The sequence below is a fragment of the Onychostoma macrolepis genome, chromosome 01 (genome assembly GCF_012432095.1).
Source record: "Onychostoma macrolepis isolate SWU-2019 chromosome 01, ASM1243209v1, whole genome shotgun sequence".
NCBI classification, from domain to species: Eukaryota; Metazoa; Chordata; class Actinopteri; order Cypriniformes; family Cyprinidae; genus Onychostoma; species Onychostoma macrolepis.
Window position 1 is genome coordinate 31,683,520 of NC_081155.1, and position 22,551 is coordinate 31,706,070.

Here is a 22,551-nt window from a genome sequence, read left to right on the forward strand (position 1 = left end):
GAAAGTGTCTGCTGTTTGCCGGAGGGGTAGGATGTGGAGGATGGATCAGAGCTGTAATCTCACCTCTCAGAAGACAGGTGTTTGTCTTCCAGGAAAAAGAATAAAAATGGTACATCTAATGAATCATCCCTTACCCTTTTTTAAATCTGTGCCCATCCCCCAGATATTACAGAAATCTGTCTCTCACAAATCTTTGCCCGTCAATCTCTTTTACTGTGGGCCACACAAGGCGAGATGTGATTCAAGTCCATTACGACAGATTGGAATCTCCATCATCCCGTAAATGGGAGGTATGTGAGAGCACAATTTACGCAACACTTCTCTGTCATAAACCACCTCTACACCTAATATAGCAGCCACAGCTTTGATTGAAATTGTAATGACTCAGTGTGAAAGAGCTGTGTGTGTGTTTAAAGCAGCAACAGATCTATGGATAATTACAGTACATAAGGCACAGAATTAGGATAGTGGTAGTGGTGGTTAAATATGAGAATACTGAATACTGAGAATACTGTTAGAAGAATGTGCCATAATAACAAGCCATGTCAGTAACACTTTAAAATAATGTTTAATTTGTTAATATTAGTTAATTCATTACGGTAAGGACTGAGAGCAACAATAAACAAGGCTAGCAGCATTTCATTCTACAGTCTTGTTCTACATGTATTTACTATCTGCTTACTAGGTACTAAGCCTGAACCTAACCCTAACCTTACCTTAACCCATATTAAGTCCAAGTAGTACCTATATATTACTCAGTACTTTCTTGTTTAAATACACTGTAAATACATACTCTAAAATAAAGCACATCCACAATTCTTCCACAGCATTTATTTATTATTATGATCATTTTTATGTACACATTTTACATTTAAGTTGTGCAAATTCAAATTATTAAAGGAATAGTTCACCACAAAAATGAAAATTCTGTCATTTACTCACCCTCATGTTGTTCCAAACCTTATGTTTCTTTCTTACGCTGAACATAAAATAAGATACTTTGAATAATGCTGGTACATAAGAAAGAAACTTATTTGGAAAGACATGAGTAAATGATGACAGAATTTTCATTTTTGAGCTGAACTATTGCTTTAATACATGCATACATTGACATATAAACAAAGATGAATTAACAATAAACAATAGTACATTTACTGTATAAATGAACATAGCTTAATAAATGTATTTAAAACATTATCAAATGTGTCTTTCTGGATGTCACTCTTGAAGGAAGCCAATTATAAATTGGGTTATGATCCAGCATGTTTATGGATTAGATTCTCTGGATGCCAAAGATGTCAGTCTTTATGCAGTTTTGCCACATTACACATCTTTATAATCTTTCTCAACATTAACATCAATATATACTGTACACTAGGTGCCACACTGAAACGAGTGTCTCAAATGTGAGTGTCTAATGACATAATGAGAAATAATGAATCTGTATTGTACAGTATACATGACAGTGTGTATGTGTGTGTGTGCATTGTGGAGATTTTTCTATGCTGTGAACAAGATTCTGCTTTTAACAGTTGGCAGGTTACCTACTGCGGATGTGGAATGCAGAAGCTGGCCTTTAACCTCACTATATCTACTTGTGTTGTGTTGTCAGTGTGTGTGCAAGAGAGAGAAAGAGCAGGCATCTGCAGAAACGTCATGCCCATTTAAACAAATGGTGTCTGAAACATGCCCCTCAAATCTTTTAGTCAAGTGGATTTTGACTGTAACTACTTCATCATTTTATCTAAAATGTAGACAAAATCACCATTCATGTACACATTTGGTCAGTCAAATTGTGTTGCTTTAAACGGAATATTCTGTCATCATCTACCAAAACTTATCAAAAGGTTGTTTTTAATTAATCATTTTGTTAAAATGTATTTATATTTTACAGGTAGAAGATTTGGTTTATTTATTTATTTGTGTGTGTGTGTGTGTGTTTTCTCTGGAACTGAGAATGTCCAAATGAGAATAGGAGGATATTTTTGACAGGTATGTGTGGGTCAGCAACTAATAGAAGGATAATACTTCATGTAACAACCATAGTTAATTAATGTTAGTTAATGCATTATCTAATGTAAACTATGGGACCTAATTCTGAAGTGGTATACCACAATATTTCTATAAACGTTTTGAAGCATCAAAGTTTTGATGGAATAGACTTTCAGTCAGGTCTCATAAAAATACCTTCAAAAATATTATGGATAACAGAAACGATAGCATCATTAATAAATCTGAATGACAACGTGGGAATAAAACGTGGAAATAAGACAGACAGAATGGTTAAAGTGAAACATCTTTAAATTAGCATGCTAAATGTTTCATCAAATACCTGTTATGAGCCGCTTCCTTCACCTCGCTCGCGCTGTCTGTCACGTGGTCCTCCCGGAGCGATGTCCCATATGAGAATGAAGCTATTTCTCACAGATTATTGCACAGCATCCGAAGATCACTCTGCCAGGAATACACAAAATAACAGTGCAATAGTCTTAAAATATTGTCACTACCTAAGAATGTGAGCTTAAAATAGCAGACGTGTGAGGGAAATTGAACAGTCTCGCCGGAAAAGGCTAGTTCTCAGAGTCGGTTCTCGCGCTTCATCGCTTAAAAGTTTACCCGGAGCCGGAGTCTGCTGTCATTTATTTTCTTGTTGTCGGGAAACATGTTTGCAAATGCAACAACGGTGTTTCTTTCTTGTTAAGACATGCGTACTGACTTGATGAATGTCTTAAGTGTGCTTCAAATATAAGCGCGCGTAATCGGACTGGAGTCTGTGGACGGTTTTGCGCTTCTCTCGACGGACTGGAATACATTGTATTAACGCGAGCAACACATCTGTCGATGACTGGGAGACGGCTGCTGAATACTGAGAGAGGAAGAGCAAAGCCTGGAGCACAGAGAATAAGCTTCTGTGGGGTTAAACACGACAGCACCCGTCCTGGAGAGGACGAAGGATTCTGGAGGGTGATAGTGGCTGTGGACTGGACATCACTGTGAACCTTCACCCGGGACAGAGAGATAAAGAGAGAGAGAGAAAAATGGTCTCCGTGATGGCATCAAAGTGGCTTTTATGTTTCTGCCTGCTTTGGTTGTGCGTGACAAGTAAGAAGCTATTGCATACTTGTATTCAAATAACACCTTTTTTGTTTGTTTGTTTGTTGTTGTTGTTGTTGTGGTGTATGTTTTTGTTATTGTTTGTGAAATATTCAGAAAGTAAGCATGCAGTATTTTTTTATTACTGACATTGGTAACATTGGTGCTCTCTCTCTCTCTCTCTCTCTCTCTCTCTCTCTCTCTCTCTCTCTCTCTCTCTCCCTAATGGAAGACTTGTTGATTAGGTTTATTTTTGTTCACTGTGTAATAAGTAGCCTAGGTCAAATACAATTCTTTCAGTTTCCATGTTCTGAAACTTCACGAAATTCATATGTAATTTTTAAACTGTTTGAATTTTATGTTCTGCAAATCTATCATATTGCTTCAGAAGACTTGAAATATTGTGCTTGAGTTGTATAAACCGCTTTTTATGCTTTTATGATGCTTTTTTAAAATTAATTTTTGAATCTTGACAGTGCCTGGTCTCCACACTCTAAAAAATGCTGGGTTAAATACAATCCAGTGCTGGGTAAAATATGGACAAACCCAGCAATTGTATTGTTTTGACCCAGCGGTTGGGTTACTACCCAGAAACCAAGCGCTGGGTCAAAACAATCCAATTCCTGGGTTTGTCCATATTTCACCCAACGCTGGGTTGTATTTAACCCAGCATTTTTTTTTTAGAGTGCATCCACTTTTTATTGTATGAAGGAGAGCAGCATGAACATTCTTTACAACTTCTTTTGTGTTCCATCCAAAATATTTTTAGTTAAGATGTTTTCCAAGCTGAATTATTTATTTTTAGGTTGTCCAAATGACCATACACTCAAAACAATGCTGGGTTAAATACAGCCCAGTGCTGGGTGAAATATGGCCAGGAAATATGGGTGAAAATTTAACCCAGCATTTTTTTAGAGTGTAGACTCTTTTCAGTTTTAGAAAGTGGCAGTAAATTAAGTAAAAATAGAGGTAAATGGAAAGCCATAGCAAAACAAATTCCACTTGCACTATTTATTGAAATGAATGCCAGTGTTATATAACACAAAATACAGAAAACATTTTCTATATTTACAGGCTAAATTAAATCAAACTGTTAAAAGAGTCCATATATTTAGATTAATTTACTGTAATTCTGTAGATATATTGATTTGGATTCACTTTATAAGCATTCTGTTTATTTTACAGAAACATTATGGTCCAAGACTTTGTGACTGTTGGTGCCCACAACCAGGCAGAAAGACTAGCCTATATACTGTCATCATCAATATATTGAAAATCAACTGTATATGTAACAGATTCGAAAATACAGAATTAAGATTGATGTGCAGATATAATCTAATAAAGACAGCATGTAATTTGGATTTATTTGCTATTTTCATTAAATTACCTTTGCACATTGAAAAAAATGCAATTGTAAATTGAACCAAAATCAAAGGTGGAAAACAGTAACCATGATGTTACAAAATTGGTCATGGAATTGCTGGTAAAACAGTATACAGGCAAACAATTTTATTTTGTTATGGTTGTGCCTGTGTAATGTTATTACTATACAGTACTGTTGGATAATGTGAGGGATGAGAGCACTTAACATCCATTAAAATCAGAGCAAGCATGACAAAAACACACAGCCTCTTCACAGTAGGGATGGGATGATACAGCTACCTCCCGATTTGATACTATCACGATACATGGGTGCCGATACGATATGTATTGCAATTTTTTTTAAGAATTTCGATTCTGCAAGTATTGCGATTTGATATTGCTATGTGTTGCGATGTTTTTTTTGTTTTTGTTTTTAACTCTATGGGAAAAAGTTGAATGATACACTTAATATACAGACTGTCACAATTAAAAAAACAACAACAACAAAAACCCCACATCTTAGCAGTTACTATTGCGATTCGATATTACAATTTATTGTGATTTTTGTTTGCTTATTAAAGACTAGACAATGGAAAATAGTTGATTATACCCTTAAAAGAGACTGTATATGATGAGTAATATTAACAAAAACAATGCATCACATCTTTCTAAACTTTTATTTCAGGAGCATACACAGTGTATATTTAAAGTACCTTGAACCATGAAACTTTAAAGTACCAAAACCCTGAACTTGCACATGAATATAACAGTCAAATGTTCAACAAAACGAGTAGAAAAAATACTTTCTGAAATAAAATAAAGTGCTATGTTACACTATAAAGTTTAGTCATGTTTAGTCATGTTTTCCCGGCAGGCGGGATTCAAAACATGAAAGGTGCAGAAAGAATTCTGGAAGAGGTTTGATCCTCTGCCTCAGTCATGGTTTTGCTTTCTGGCGCCGGCTTTAAACGTATATGACGTCATCTAATGCAGCGGCACTGCGCGCGCAGAACGATCGTTGTATGAATTCAAAGCACCGCAAGAGCTACAGAGAACATCAGGCGGCTCCCAAGAGGCGAGTTCGACTTGAAGCGGCGCTGCGCAGAATGATCGTTGTATGACATCAAAGTACCGCGAGAGCGATAAGAGGAGCAGATGGATCCTGATGCTTTCAAATCGCTCTCGCGGTACTTTGACGTCATACACTGATCATACTGCACAGCGCCGCTTCAAGTCCAACACACATATACATTTCGCCCTCTTTTGGAATTAAAAAGCGCTAACTTCTCCCTATCACCTGTTAGGAAAAATAAAATTATGAAATAAAAATAGATTCTGAGGTAAACCAATCGATTTTTAAATCTTTTTGAAAAGAATCGCTATAGTTAGGTGAATCGATTTTTTCTCCCACCGCTACTTCACAGGCAGTTCAGTCACATGCACATAAATTACAGCTCAGCTGAATAGCCACAAACACACATAAAGTGTAAATTATAGCTTCATGATTTATTTCATCTTTAATTATCAGCTTTTTCAAGAGTTGTTGCTTATGTCGATGTGTCTTTTACACAGCCTTTTTACTAAAGAGTTGCACAGTTTAGGAAAAGAAAAGCATCTACAGGCCTCATAAGTAAATATGAGATCACTGATGACATCAAGAAGAGTAAAGATGATCACTCTATTCTGTCTGTAGTATGATGTAAAGGCTGGCTAACAGCCTAAAAGACGGCAACAGGGTCAGTGCCCAAATTGTCAGTGCCACGTCTTATTGGTCAATAAACTGTAAGTCAAAGATACATATCAATAGCACAATACAATTCTAAAATAAATTTAGGTCTAGTATAATGACTAGCATTCATAGTAAGTGTATTGTACTTAAAAATAAAATAACCCAGATTTTAAATATCAATTGAATATCAATATATAATAAATACATCAAAATGTTCATTATTTTAATTTTGCAATAACTATATAATTGCCGTTATTATTTTTGCTGCTACTACTACAAAAATATGTGGGCAGCCCCAAGTCTGTTGGTGTTTGTTAGGACATTGTGAATTCTCCTTAACATGATAGTATAGCATATAGTTCCAGCCTTTGAATTTTAATGGCCAAGAAACGCTTGAACCAAGAGTTTTGATATACAGTCCAGTGAATCAGTCAGCTTCTCTGTGTTTGTGGATTGCAGACAGCCTATCAGTCTGTGCATTATTGGTGGAATTTTTTAGTGACACTTTCTGCAGTTAATATTGTCATGTCAGTTGGTGATGACAAGTGAGTCACTGAATCATTCAATCAAATGATTCATTCCCAAAAAAAAAATCTATTCTATTTGAAATCTAGTTCAAATCTATTAACATATTTGCTGACATATCACGTGAGACTTAATGATATAAAAATTATAATTCAACTTTATTTGGAGTATCGCTTATGCATTGCATTTCTTATATTAAGCCTAAAATGTGTTTTAATATCACTATTGATGAGAATTGTATGATCTTGAAATATTTAAAGTGAACCTAAAGTATACTTGCAGTAGTTCCACTTTATATCTTTATATCAAATATACAGTATATCTTTAGTTGTACTAAAGTACAAAATTAGTTGTTCTAGTTTAGCAGACTTAAAGTATACCGTTTAGTATACTAAAAGTACAATTGCAAGGTATTTTTATTAAGTACATAAGTATGTAAGTTTATTTGTACTATACTTAGCATGAAATAAATGTATTTTAAATTTTAGTATATTATTTTCACTAGGGTAATTCAGGAACAAAACACCACTTGTATTTATACTACTGTTCAAAAGTTTTGCCTTGGTAAAATTTTAAATGTTTTTGAAAGAAGTCTCATCAAAGGAACATTCATTTGATCGAAAATACAGTAAAAACAGTAATAGTGTGAAATGTATTAAATTTATTACAGTGTAAAATAACTGTTTTCTGTTTTGTTATACTTCAAAATGTATTTTTTCCAGGGATGGCAAAGCTACATTTAGCAGCCATTACTCCAGTCTTCAGAGTCACATGACCCTTCATAAAACATTCTTATTTGCTGATTTGGTTTTGCATTTCTATTGAAAACGGTTGTGCTGCTTAGTAGTTTTATTAAAACTGTGATACATTTATTTTATGATATTGATGAATAGAAGCTCAAAAGAACAAATTGATATGAAATAGAAATATTTAGTAACATTGTAAATGTCTTTACTGTTACTTTTAATATATTCTTGCTAAATAAAACAATTAATTTCTTTAGAAAAAATACACAACAAGTTGATTCTGCCTTGCGTTTGTTTGGAACAGTTTTCACTGGAGATAACAAAAATGCGGTCTAAAATGTAAAATATTACATTCTTGTTTATTTATAAACATTCTCATAATTTTATAAGGAGATTTTGGTCTTTAGGTATCTATTACTGTATTTGAATCCACTCTAGCTCATAAAGACTGGCAAAGAGAATGAATCAATAAAATGGATATTAGAGTCAGATGCTGCTGCAGATGTTTTTTCTGTCTGATGAAGCGCTAAACTGGAAATGATGGTCACACACAGATGGGTCTGAGATTAAAGGTATTAAGTCAGACACACATATACTCACTCACTGATTGTCTTTCGACTCGCATAGGTGAGAGTCATCTATGGCTTTTGCATGGGTATAACATCCTTGAGGACTGAGTTACACAAACACATAAACTGATATGAAGTGGATCTGGACCTTGCTTTGCTTAAAGGGACAAGCCATGCAAAATGACTAAAGCTCAACGTAGCCACAAAAGCTCAAAGGTGTGTGTGTCTTCCTGTGTGGAATGGATCACACCAATTGAGTCTGACACAATCTTGGATTCATGACGGAAACTAGGTGTGTGTGTGTGTCAGCGTTCTGTTTTGAGAGGAGGAGTGCAGTCACTGGAGATCTTATCCCACATGCAGTCGGGAGGAAATGGCGTGTGTTTTGTGCGTGCGTGCGTGTGTGTATGTGTGTGTTGCTACCATCTTGGCAAGTCATTGTTTTGCCATGTCATTGGCACACCCCCTCCACAGCATTGGTGGGCTTATGAGTTATGATGGGATAAGATGCAGAGGAAAATTTTTCTGACATGTTTGTGTGTTTTTGCTCTGCAGTGAAAGCAGATTACATGCAGCTTAGCAGACACTTCTGGCCTTTTCATGATATTCTCAAAAACTCCAGAACTATAAAAAAAAAAAAAGGGCAGGAGATGGCACTGCTTTGTGACACCAATGTCTGCCGATGATTATTTGATATGTAATAAGATAATTTCAAAAGGTTTTGGCAAACAGACACTAGATACAAAGCTAGAAGGGATCATATCGTACACTTTAAAATGATTTCAAATTAAATCCAATACCAATCTTTTTCAGTGCAGTATGGTATGTTTTGTTGGCTGGAACATAAAAGAATGTTTTTATTATTATTATTATTATTTTATTTTCCTTTTTTTGTGATCAATGAATGTGCTAATGGATTTTTGACATAGAGAACTTTCCTTGATCAAAGATGCATTAGACTAAAAACAGCTCAGCAGACATTTGACTTCAACAGTCCGAGCAGCACATTTAAGAGTGGATTATTGTGTTAACAAGACTATTTATAAATGACTATAAATAAACTAAATTGCTTTGCCTATATATATATATATATATATATGTGTGTGTGTGTGTGTGTGTGTGTATAAAGAGGAAAAACTGAAACAGTATTTTTTTTTTTTTGTAAAACAGACTTCAATAATCTTCTATAATCATTTTAAATTTTAAAATTGCTTGTAAATTTCACAAATAATTCCTCACAATATGACCCCTTAAATGAGTAAAAGGCATTTACCATGTGTTTATGTTTAAAAAAAATTCAATCTCCATGTAAATCTTTTTGTGTGTGTATTAGGGTCTCTTGCTGCTGATGCTGAGGAGAGGCTGGTAGATTTTCTGCTTGGTCCTGAGCGCTATAATAAACTTATCCGGCCTGCGGTCAATAAGAGTCAGCAGGTCACTATTGGCATCAAAGTCTCTCTAGCACAGCTCATTAGTGTGGTAAGTGTTTCTCATATACACACACACCAATCTCTAAATACTAGAGCAGAGGAGGCCAACTCTGGCCCTCAAGACCTACTGTACTGAGTTTAGCTCCAATCCTGACTACCTGTGATTTTCAAGAGATCCTGAAGACTTTGTTTAGATTTTACAGGCGTGCTCAATTATCATTGGAGCTAAACTCTGTATTAGAGCATATAATTTATATAGAATGTGTGACTTATTCAAATAAATGTGTGATATCAGCATCATAAATATATGAACTCATGACTATATGAAACTTTTTTTAAGAGATTCTGGGTAAGTCTGCTAAATGTTGTAATATTCTGCTTAATATGTCATTCATTACTGTTTAAAAGTTTGGGGTTAGTAAGTTTTTTGTTAACACTTTATTTTAAGATGTTCTTGTTACACGTTACATGTACTTATTATTATAATAATAATATATTATGCATAATTACATGCAAGTAACCCGAAGCCAAACCCTAAACCTAACCATATAGGAAGTACACTAATTAATATTACTCAGTACTTAAGTGTATAATTATACTGTAACAAGGACACCTTAAAATAAAGTGTAACAATTTTTTTTCTGTTTTTGAAAGAAGAGTCTTATGTTTAACAAGGTTGCATTTATTTGATTAGAAATAGTAATATTGTGAAATATTATTACAATTTAAAATTTGACACAATTGCATTAGAGCCATGGTTTAGCAGTAACATACCCTTGACACATTAGAGACTTAAGGAACATTCACACTGACAGGTAAAATCACATTGACACTATGTTCTAACCAGGCGCAGTGCCACTGCGTGACAAGCGACAAAACAATTTGGTACTATTTTTGTCATGTTGCACTGGGTAGCCCCGCCCACTGCAGAATCTCATTTGTTCAAATCTGTGCTTCGCACAGCTGTATATTAAACAGCAAATATATTCAGACTGACTTTTATCTTCAGTAATAACAGAGACACTGGAACCCTGTCACGTCATGTCTGGTTAGAGCACATTGTTAGTGCTCACACGGGTGATGCAGGTTTGAGTCTGGATTGTGTCATGTCCTGATCTCATTATATCCCTGTCACTTCGCCCAATAATTTTATGTTCCCTTTTCACTGTTACGTACAAAAACATGCAATGTTCTGTTCTTTTTACAGAATGAGAGGGAACAAATCATGACAACGAATGTGTGGCTGACTCAGGTAAGCTCACCTGCTATGCCTGTGCACTCATCTGGATAGTGTTATAAAACACAGTCAGATGAGCTGTCCTACATGAGTGCACTCACAGCACGTGGAAGATTTGAGTTGTAATTCAATTATAGTTCACTTTTAGGTCATTTCTAAAAGTGATGGGAAATCCTGTTGAACTTAGTTTAACTGTTCTGTTTTAAATGAGTTTGGTACAAATGCTAGTACATCGTCTGATCCAATTTGAACAGTTTTAATCACATTGTACTTTCTCTGTAGGAGTGGAATGACTACAGACTGGTGTGGGATCCGAATGAGTACGAGGGCATCAAAAAACTACGAATACCATCGCAGCACATCTGGCTTCCTGATATAGTACTCTATAACAAGTATGCCATATTTATACCATATCACATACTGTATATATATATATATATATATATATATATATATACTATACTATCTATAGAATATATATATATATATATATATATATATATATATATATATATATATATATATACTATCTATAGACCTCTATTCAAAAGTTTGAGAACAGGAAGAGTTTTAATTTATCTTTTTAAAGTCCCTTATGCTCAGCAAAGCTGCATTTATGTGATCAAAAATACAGCAAAAACAGTAATATTGTGAAATATTGTGAAAAGTTTTCTATTTTAATATATTTTAAAATGTAATTTATTCCTGTGATGGCAAAGCTGAATTTTCAGCAGCTATTACTCCAGTCTTCAGTCACATGATCATTCAGAAATCATTCTAAAACGATGACTGTCACTTTTGATCAATTGAATGTATTCTTGCTAAATAAAAATAAGTTCTTTCCAAAAAAAAAAAAAAATTAAATAAATTAAATAGTACTGACCCTATTATTTTGAATGATAATGAGCATAATATGATAATATAATGCGCATAATATGATCATATGATTTGGTTAAGTAGTTCTATTGGTTGAAAAGTTCAGATGTGTATTTGACCTGCCAACATTACACTGGACCACACCACAAAATAAAGAATTTTTATTTTAGCAATTTATTTTATTATTTGCTACAAATGTATATAAAATTATATGTAATTATACATAAAATCTAAATTATTTAAATATTTAGATATTATTTTCTTTAAAGTAAGAAGATGTGGAACAAGCTGAAAATGTTATGGTCATAATACATCTATGTAAGTAAAACACTTTGGTCACACTTTATTTTACTAACTATTAACTACAACTTTTGCCTCAAACTCCTAATTTGCTGCTTATTAATAGTTAGTCAGGTAGTTCTTAAGTTTAGGTATTGGGTGGGACTAAGGGATCTGAATACGGTCGTGCAGAATCTGTGCTTTATAAATACTAATAAACAGCCAGTATGCTCGTAATACGTATGTAAGCAGTAAGCATCCAGTAAGCAACTATTTAATGGTGAGAACTGTTCCTTTAATTAAAGTGTTACCAATAGTTTTTCTGGAAATTATGTGGGCCATGCGCTGAACTGATATCATATCCTGTATATAGTTATACAAGTCTTATACAAGTCTGATGCATATCACAGCGTCTGATAAATGAATGTTTTATTTGGAATAGCTCAGAGCAGTAGCTTTGGAAACAGTTCTTAGTAGCACACTTACATGTGTTAAGACTTCATTTTTGCAGCTTTTCTCATTAAGCTCTATTACTGTTCTTATTAAGGCCATAAGCCTTGTAAACTTTTGGGATGTTTTGAGACTTTGATACACAGTCAGTGTTTAGTGACAAACTCAATACAACAAGCAAGCTGTCACTGTTCCAAGAGACTGACTAATTATGCTAGAAAGTTGCCAAAAGCAAGAGCAGTCTCCTCCCTTGTTGCTGTTCTTTCAGGTTGTTCACGTCTACACTCTTGACAAAGCTCAGAAGAATGAAGAAAAAAATAAGATGAGTGACAAGCAAAAATGTTTAAACTGTTTGATCTAGGTCAGATGTGTGTTCCTAGTGGATGCAATGTGTGTTATATAATCCCCAGTTTAGTTGATAAAAATGGAGGATGCACTTGCACATGTTCATTGCTTAAATGGATAAATTGGGTGGGATGAGACTTTAATTTGCTTAAGAGGCATTTCCTCATGTAAAGAGACACTGGTGCATGTAATCCTTTGCTAAAATAAGCATTGTATTTCTATGCTAATTTTAATTGAAAAGCTGTACACTAATAATTTTTCAAGGGCACAGAGGGAGAGAGATCCTGGATTAAAGATCTGTTAATTAATGCATACTAATCAGCAACTGTGTGTGATGAGGAGGCGTTCTCAGCATCTCATATACATGGGTTTTTCAAACTGGGGGCCGTAAAGAAGTGTATTGGAAAATTTGAAAGACAAGATTCTTACAAAATGCTCAGAACAATCAAGGTTAACTTGTTATATTATATACTTGGGATATTAGTTTAATATGTTTAGCATAATTTGTAACACATCAAATTTTATATTTTCATGAAACCATGATCTTAACCACAATTATTTTACTGGATTTCCAGCCCTAATATATATATATATATATATATATATATATATACACTGTAAAACATTTCACTGTTAAATTACAGTAAACTACTGGCAGCTAGATTCACAAGTATAATGCTGTAATTTTACAGTGTACCTACTGTAATCTGCACTCAATGGGTTTCCAGTCCAACACACATTCATGGCCATACGCTTGATCTGATATTAACCCATGGTTTTTCTATTTCAAATATTGAAATCAGTAGTGCATCTTTCTCTGATCACAGACCGGTCTTCTGTACTGTCCCTCTTATGGGCCGAGTCCTCAGAAATCCATCGCTGTCGCGTTTGACTCGCTCTCTTACTCAACATTCTAGTGAAGAATTTTCTGTAGCCTACCGTGATGTATGCAACTCTTTGGAGTCTGAATCTACTCTGTTTAATCTGGACGCTGATGCACATCTTAATCTTTTTAACTCTACCTGTGCTGACATCATGAATTCTATTGCCCCCTTGAAGTATAAAAATCATAAGCCTGTACCTGTGCCTTGGCACACTGAAACTAAACGTACTCTGAGAGGGTCTTACAGACAGGCTGAACGCAAATGGAAGAAGGACAGATTGCAGGTTTCCTATGAAATTCTGAGAAAATCATATAACATGTTTCAGAAAGCTGCAAAAGCTGCAAAATGCAAATATTTGTCTGAACTCATTACAAATAATTGTCACAAACCTCAAGTTCTGTTTTCTACTATTAACTCTGTCTTAAATCCCTCTGTGCATTCTATTCTTGAGTCTTCAACTTCTCTTTGCAACAATTTTGGGACGTTTTTTGTTGAGAAGATCACAACATTAAGATCCCAGCTGTCTAATTCAGTATATATTTTGCATGATGTTCCATTATGTTCTTCTACCTGGTCTGAGTTTGAGCCTATTGATTTGATTTCATGTAATGAAATTGTTGGTCACCTAAAACCAACTATCTGCCCTCAAGATATAATTCCACCTCTGTTTCTTAGACAAATCATGGACACAGTTGGTTCTGGTCTGTTATTGGTTATTAACAAATGTTTGTCTACTGGTTCCTTCCCTAACAGTCTTAAATGTGCTGTGGTGACGCCTTAACCTGGATCCACCAAACCTGGATCCTTCTTCTTTTTCCAATTTTCGTCCTATTTCTAATCTACCCTTTATTTCAAAGATCCTTGAGAAAATTGTATTGACTCAATTACAATCTTATCTGACTGTTAATTCTGTTCATGAGATGTTTCAATCTGGCTTCAAAGCTTTACACAGTACTGAATCTGCCCTTTTAAGAGTCTCAAGTGATATCTTTACAGAAACTGACTCTGGGATCCCCATGGCTTTAGAATTTAAGATTTGGCTCTCAAGTAATTTTTTACATTTAAATGAAAATAAAACTGAAATAATTTTATTTGGGCATAAGGAAAATTGTGTGTTGGATGTTGACTGTGGCCCTCTGGCCCCATATGAAACTCAGTGCGCTAGAAATCTGGGCGTTCTATTTGATCATAACTTAAAATTTGACAAACAGATTAATGCTGTTGTAAAATCATGTTTTTATCATCTCCGTCAACTTTCTAAAGTAAAACCCTTCCTATCACAGAGTAATTTCCAAACGGTGATCCATGCTTTTGTAACAACTCGTTTAGATTATTGTAATTCACTTTATTATGGTGTTTCTCAGTCTTCTCTCTCCCGTCTTCAGCTAGTGCAAAATGCAGCTGCTAGACTTCTTTCTGGTACCCGCAAGTATGAGCCAGTAACCCATATTTTATCGGCATTGCACTGGTTACCCATCAAATATAGAATTGATTTTAAAATTCTTCTATTTGTGTATAAAGCCCTCAACAACTTGGCCCCTCAGTACCTGACAGACCTGCTTCATCCATACACCCCTTCTAGAACTTTGAGATCTAGTGATCTCTATCTACTCATCGTGCCTAGATGTAGACTTAAAAAAAAACGAGGCGATCGCGCTTTTGCGACTGCAGGTCCGAAACTCTGGAATAGTCTACCTCTTTATATCAGATTAGCCCCCTCTATCTCTGCTTTTAAGTCTGCTCTAAAGACATATTTCTTCTCTCTAGCTTTCAATACCCCTTGATCATTGGTTGAATTGTTGTTTTGTTAGTGTTGTGTTTTAAATTTGATAGTCTTGTTGTATCTATCCTATTCCTGTGTTTTTTTTTGTTTTTTTTTGTTTTTTAATTCTATTCTGTACAGCACTTTGGTCAACCTTCGTTGTTTTTAAATGTGCTTTACAAATAAATATTGTATTGTATTGTAATATTGTAACAACAGTTTATTACTGTAAAACATAGTACAGTACCGTGCCGTAGGACATATAAGCTTTACAGTCTTTTAATACTGTCATTACACTGTTATTTTAGTATTCCAACTGTAATTTCATAAGCTCTTTATTACTGTAAAATGTATTAAAGTACTGTAGAATGTGATCTTAACATTGTAACACTGCTAGAAGCTAATGATTTAAAATTTACATTCTAAAATTAAATACAACTTAAAATGACTTGAACACAAATTGCTCGGACAAGAGATGGCTTTAAAACATTAGGCTTTTATTAAAGCATTATTAATGACATTTTTTCCACTTCACCAGTGAGACTGGACTGAATAAAACAAAATGCTATGATTTCTGGTTGAAGAACATGTGACTTCACCTTACTAAATACTGTCCCACTCAAAGTTCAAGAGGTTTTTATAAAACCTTGCCCTGTATTCTTCGACACCACCGTCACTTGGCTGGCCTTTGTTTCCCTCTCGTGGTTCACACCAATGAAGTGCCTAAAATGTAATAATAGAGAAATATTGGATGTTAGGCGTGGCAAGTAAAGATTAATTGGGGTCAATTATCCAGAGCTGTATCCAGACCTACTGTGTTTGACAGAAATAAAGAAAGAGAGAGGTGGGGTGGGAGGTAAAAAGAGAGAATGACTATTTCTGAACAAAGCTGGGAAGAGGGGCATAAAAAAAGAGATATATTTACCTTTGAACAAACTACAATGTCCTTGTAGCTTTCTCTTGGTTTTGTAAGTTGAAGACAGTAGCTGGCTTTTAATACTGATCATCCAACCTCCAATTGTGACAAATCAGCCTACACACCGTAACAGCAAAATACAGACAATCTTTAAGGTTCTCTCTGACAGAATAATAAAATGATGCTATAAATTATAACTGTTAGCATAACTTTAGTGCACATTTCAATAAACCGAACAACAAATGGTAAAATAAAGCCCAGTCTAACATAGATTTTACAAAAAAAATTCAATGGATGATCACATATACCACGGACATTTGATTAGATTGCAAAATAACAAAAGTTAAACTTGAATGAACAAGCTTGCTAACTTAGTTAGCTGATTTGTTTACTGTTCACTGGATATGAAAAAAAAAAATAATTGAATTGTTATTGGTAACTTCATTCAATAAGAAGATATAACAGTGTGTAAATAATATTTAATTAATAAAATTGCAATTACCTTAGTCGGTGAGTAGAAAAGCAAGCCGAATGCGCCGTCCATTTCGATGCTGGCAGCTCACAAAAATAGTCTTTAATTCTGCTTCTTATTGTTCTTTCTCTCGTTAATAAAATATTGTAGCTCAGTAATTTTAAACCTGCATGAGTGCACACCTCTTGACTGTTGATGGGAGCTGATGCGTCGTGCTCAGATGAGTTATGAGCGGGCTCAAGCAACAACGTCAAACGTCTGACTAGACTAAAAAAATACTGTATTATACCGTTAAGACTGAACAGTAGCTTGCTGTTAATATTTTATCCTCATTTATAGTGTTTTTTACAGTGTATATATATATATATATATATATATATATATATATATATTCATCTACATGCAACATTACTCTAATAAAAATAAACCCATTTAAAATTATATTTTTATTAGAGTAATGTTGCATGTAGATAATTATATATATATATATATATATATATATGTATATATATATATATATATATATATATATAAAATTTATATTATCTACATGCAACATTACTCTAATAAAAATAGTTTAAAAATAGTATAATATTTTAATACTAATTAAGATATTAATTTATTTAGAAATTAAATAATTTTTACATTTTTTAAATAACATTTATTTTTAATTTTTTTTTTTACATAAAAAAGGTATTTATAAATAATAAAAAAATGTTTTTAGCAATGCTGTGCTAACAAAAGGTTTGAAAACCCCTGTGTCAATGCATGCATGTTGCAATTGTAACTCACTTTATACTCTTTAGGAATACACAGCATACATTTAATTGAAATAATATTTATTCTCTTGTCTTACAGTGCAGATGGTGTGTATGAAGTATCATTTTACTGCAATGCAGTTGTCTCCAACACTGGGGATATTTTCTGGCTCCCTCCTGCCATCTACAAGAGCGCCTGTGCTATTGAAGTCCGTCACTTCCCCTTCGATCAACAGAACTGCACGCTTAAATTTCGTTCTTGGACCTATGATCGCACAGAACTCGATCTTGTCTTGACGTCCGATTTTGCCAGTCGTGATGATTACACACCAAGCGGTGAATGGGATATTGTGTCGCTCCCTGGCAGAAAAAACGAAGACCCCAATGACCTCACGTACCTGGATGTCACGTACGACTTTGTGATCAAGCGCAAACCTCTCTTCTACACGATTAACCTCATCATTCCATGCGTCCTCATCACTTCTCTTGCGATTCTGGTTTTCTACCTTCCTTCAGACTGTGGAGAGAAGATGACACTTTGTATATCAGTTCTTCTGGCTCTTACTGTGTTTCTGCTCCTGATATCGAAGATCGTTCCACCGACATCCCTGGCTGTTCCATTAATAGGGAAGTATCTGATGTTTACGATGGTGCTGGTCACATTTTCTATTGTGACGAGTGTGTGTGTGCTCAATGTTCACCACCGTTCTCCATCGACACACCGCATGCCCGAGTGGGTCAAGCGTGTGTTCCTGCATAAGCTTCCTATTTTCCTTCTGATGCGACGGCCCGGAAGGTCTAATGTACGGGAAAGGTTTCGACGGAAGCATCAGCGGAAATCATTCTCATCTGATCCGAAGGGCATAAGGTTGGACGGAGACTCATTCTTCTTAAGTGATGACCCTGGGCGTGTTTGCGGGGCCTGGAGGGTCGGTGACCTTCCTGAGGGTTCAGAGTTCAGGCAGAGAGTGAAATTCAGGCATGACCCAGATGTGGATGAGGCCATAGAGGGTGTGAGGTTCATTGCTGAACATATGAAGATTGAGGATGATGATGAAGGGGTGAGAAATATTTTTGTGTTTGGCATATTAAATTAACTGATTAATTGAGTTTGAGTAAATGAGTTTAATCAGTTTGAGATTTCAAAGTGAATCACTCTTAAGAACCAGTCATTTAGTAAGTCAAAAACATACAGAACAATAAGTGTAGTCTGATTCGAATAAATCTTAGGAGCTGGTTCTTTTTAGCGAATCAAAAAACATGAGCGTAACCTGTGTAGTCACATTCTTGCACGAATGACTCTTATGAGCAGATTCTTCTTAGTGAATGAATAAACATACAGGACTAACAGTGTTGCCTGATTCCCAAATAAATTACTCTTATGAGTCAGTTCTTTTTAGCGAATAAAAAAAACAAAACATGTAGTGCCAGTGTAGTCCGATTCTTGAACTTATTCTTTTTAGTGAGTCAAAAAAACATGCAGTATAGCCTGAACAAATGACTCAAAAGAGTCAGTTCTTATTAGTGAATCAAACACACAGAGCTTACAACTAACTTTAAGATTTAAAGGGGTCATCGGATGCTCATTTTCCACAAGTTGATATGATTCTTTAGCGTCTTAATGAAAAGTCTATAACATACTTTGGTTAAAATTTCTCAATGGTAGTGTAAAACAACTCCCTTTTTACCTGTCAAAAACAGCTCTGTTCACAGCAAGCCATTTCAGTGCATTGTCCTTTAAATGCTAATGAATGCCAAGAATCTCAGAACAGCCTGATCTGAGGAAGTTATCTTGGTAACACTTTATTTTAGGGTCTCTTAACTAGTTGCTTATTAGTATGCAGATTACTAGAATATTAGCCATTTATTAGTACTAATTAAGCACATATTAATGCCTTATTCTACAAGACCTTATTCTACATCCCTAATCCTACCCAATACTTAAACTTAACAACTACCTTACTAACTATTAATAAGCAGCAAATTAGTAATTTATTGAGGGAAAAGTTGTAGTTAATAGTGAATTAGTGTTCCCTATTCTAAAGTGTTACTATTATCTTTATTATTGGGGATTTTAAAAAAAGCACTGGGTGGATTTTTATCGGGTGGATGTGTGTGCACACTGCCAACACACATTTATGTTCAAACAACATGTAAAAATGAGTTTTGCATCCGATGACCCCTTTAATTCATTAACTCAGTCCAGTGCAATTTTTGTGTGTGTTTTGTCAGTACAATTATATAAAAATGAATGAATAGTAACGATTGATATTTATTTCTTTTAAATATTAAAAGAATCATTAATGGAACTGTTAAGAAGCTGGTTAATTCTTAACAATTCCCATGCCTAGACCTGAGAAACTAAGTCTGAAATATAGAGAAAAATTGCAGTGCTGAATTTATTTGTGAAAATACCAGGCAGGCATGAAAACTGTGCTAAACCCCCATGACTATGCATATATGTTATAGCAATGAATGTTTTTTGCTTGCATGTGCCATATAGATCATTGAGGACTGGAAGTATGTAGCCATGGTGATCGACCGGCTCTTCCTCTGGATTTTTATCCTGGTGTGTGTCGTCGGCACACTCGGACTCTTTGTTCAGCCTCTCTTTCAGAGCTACAACACCCCCGTGGCAGAAGAAGTGTGAGTCACATCTTTCTTTCTCTACTCCTTCTCTTTAATTCATGATAGAGGAGTGTTTGGAGGCAAGTGCCTTCCGGATTTTTGTAAACTTCTTATGCATTTAACAGTAGTGTCACCTCCAATGTGGAAAAGTTTACTGACGTTAACTGATGCATCTGGTTCTCTCTGTCCCTCCCTGCCTTTTCCCATCATATTCTTCTCTTTACTGTATCTTCCTTTTGCAGATATGGGGATTTCTAAAATATCTGCTGAGTGATCCTGTGACTTTTGGATGAACTTGTTGACCGAGCTTTGACATATCACAAACACATATCCACATTAATGTTCAGCAGAACAGAACCATTATGGGAATTCACTAAACAGTTGCATTGGCGTATGATGTTTCAGCGCAAACATATGAATCTTATTCACAAACCACCCGCAATCCAGTTTAAGCAGGCACAAAATAGCATTTTGCATTTAAATGAATTATTTTCAGCGCAAAAACTTTCTATGCAAATTAGGCTTCTTATAGCATGTGTATTCAAAAAATGAGTGCTGTTTGCCTATAGTACAATTAATGTTGCATTATTATCGCCCATGGAAAGCAGGCTGTAAACACAATTTTATTTCAAACTGATATTTGTTTACATTTTCTATTGATCATGCTTGCAGTAAATTATCAAATGATGATTAATTGGAGTAGAGCGTTATAATCAGCCATTACCTGATTTGCATAATTCCTTTAGATGCAGATAAACACATCAGCTGGTTCAGTTCCTTCTTAGTGAATTCCCCCTGTGTGTCAACACTCTCAAAGCTATTAACCAATGATCCTGTTTCTTTAAGAATTTCTCATTTGAACAATAATAGCAATATATGACAGCTATCAGTGCCACTCAGTCATCATCTTTGTAGCCAAATCGTTGCATAACTATATTTATATGGCTTATGTAGTGTTTACTTTTATATTTTTTCAAGGCACACATTCACTTCTTTCAAAGTAGGTTTACAGGGTTTCAAGAGCAGGACGATTATTGGAGACCTTGATGCAAGGACTAATTTTCTAAGACCTTTTTTTTCTCCTCCTTGCTTGACCTCACACAAATGCATTGACACACAAACTGTAGTTCACTCAGCATTGTTTGATATGAACGTTTGATTAATGGCTGTGAGTGGTTTTCCGGAACTGAATCACATTTTAATTGCCTTAAAAGAAAGTTTTATTCAGAAATAAAACTTGAAAAGCACTTCACCACCACAACAGTATGATCAATAGACTTTTCAAAATAAGCATTGTAATTAAAAAAATTATTCAATAAAACGTTTTTCCTTTCCTTTTCATGTGAGAGCAGTATCTTTCTTTTCACATTTTTTCTTTTAATGCACTTTCAATTTTTATGTCCCATCTTTGAATCTAGAGTGTCCATTTACAGGGTGCACAATTGCACGATCCCTAGTAGAAAATCCTGCATTATTGATATATGGTTTATATATTATATGATACACACTGTGGTGCATATCTGTTTGAATATGTCTGTATGTCCATGTCTCCACAGGTATCAAGACGCAGACAAACCTTTACCCTTTTAACTGATTAATAAAATGCAGGTGCTGGCAACATAATGAGTGTAGATGCCTTTGCTAATCTTTCTTCCAACATTAGCATGGAAAATATTCCATTGCCATGGAAACCACTAAGACATGGGTGTGTGTCCATTTTAAAGTGGCCTTCCCCATGTCATTCATATTCCCTGTAAAAGGATTAATCTTTCAAGTGGTAACACTCAAAGCCAGAGCTTTAACATTTATTCTTCAAAAATAAACAATTATCCTTTTAACCCTGCAAGGCCTGACAAATGACTGAAAAATCGATGAGGTCTTTCTCTATAGCAGTATAACAGACTACTTACAGTACATAAAAAAACCCCTGATATTTCCCAATAATTTCTTAGCAAGATGATATTAAAATGTGTTTTTTTTTCTGAAACTGTAGTTTTAATACAGAACGGCAAAACATATAATGCAATGCAAAACAGTAATATGTGAGAATAATGTACCAATGAACATTCCTCAAAAGACTGATGTATCATATTTGATACATTTGAACATTTTTCTGAAATTATGATTTATGGATAATCATGTAAACCTTGCTTCAGTACAGTAAGTGCTCATCTTGAAATATTACTAGTAATAGTTATTCTTACTTTTTTTTTCTTCTTACACATCATTAAAGATGTCAAAACAAAAAGGCATGCATACCACAACATAAAGGGAGAAGTTTTCAGAATTATACTTAAGACCTTTTACTAAATATAAACCATCAATCAGACGACAGAAGGCATGTAGTAGTTTGTGATCATATTGACAATATAGAAGGCATTAGAATTTTGCATAGAAAATATGATACAGGCTTTATAAAATTAAAGCACATAGAATATGAATGGAACATGGGATTTTTTCAAGGTCTGACTTCCAGGAATAATTAGTGTT

At 34.6% G+C, this 22,551-nt stretch overlaps 1 protein-coding gene across 1 annotated transcript; it reads left to right on the forward strand.

Annotated features, from left to right (window-relative positions):
* The first annotated feature begins 2,438 nt into the window (after positions 1–2,438).
* On the forward strand, positions 2,439–21,348 carry chrnb5a (cholinergic receptor, nicotinic, beta 5a). Its single transcript, XM_058774232.1, has 7 exons — positions 2,439–3,102; positions 9,358–9,503; positions 10,662–10,706; positions 10,974–11,083; positions 17,534–18,494; positions 19,937–20,079; positions 20,304–21,348. Exons 1-7 carry the CDS (start codon positions 3,039–3,041, stop codon positions 20,317–20,319), a joined length of 1,485 nt encoding a protein of 494 aa, XP_058630215.1. The 5' UTR covers positions 2,439–3,038; the 3' UTR covers positions 20,320–21,348.
* Positions 21,349–22,551: the final 1,203 nt, after the last annotated feature.

Excerpts from the sequence above, each read along its gene's own strand:
- chrnb5a (XM_058774232.1), top strand. The coding sequence starts at position 3,039 with ATGGTCTCCGTGATGGCATCAAAGTGGCTTTTATGTTTCTGCCTGCTT. Across the intron at positions 10,707-10,973 it reads CGAATGTGTGGCTGACTCAG|GAGTGGAATGACTACAGACT; the intron begins GTAAGCTCACCT and ends CTTTCTCTGTAG. Across the intron at positions 11,084-17,533 it reads GATATAGTACTCTATAACAA|TGCAGATGGTGTGTATGAAG; the intron begins GTATGCCATATT and ends CTTGTCTTACAG.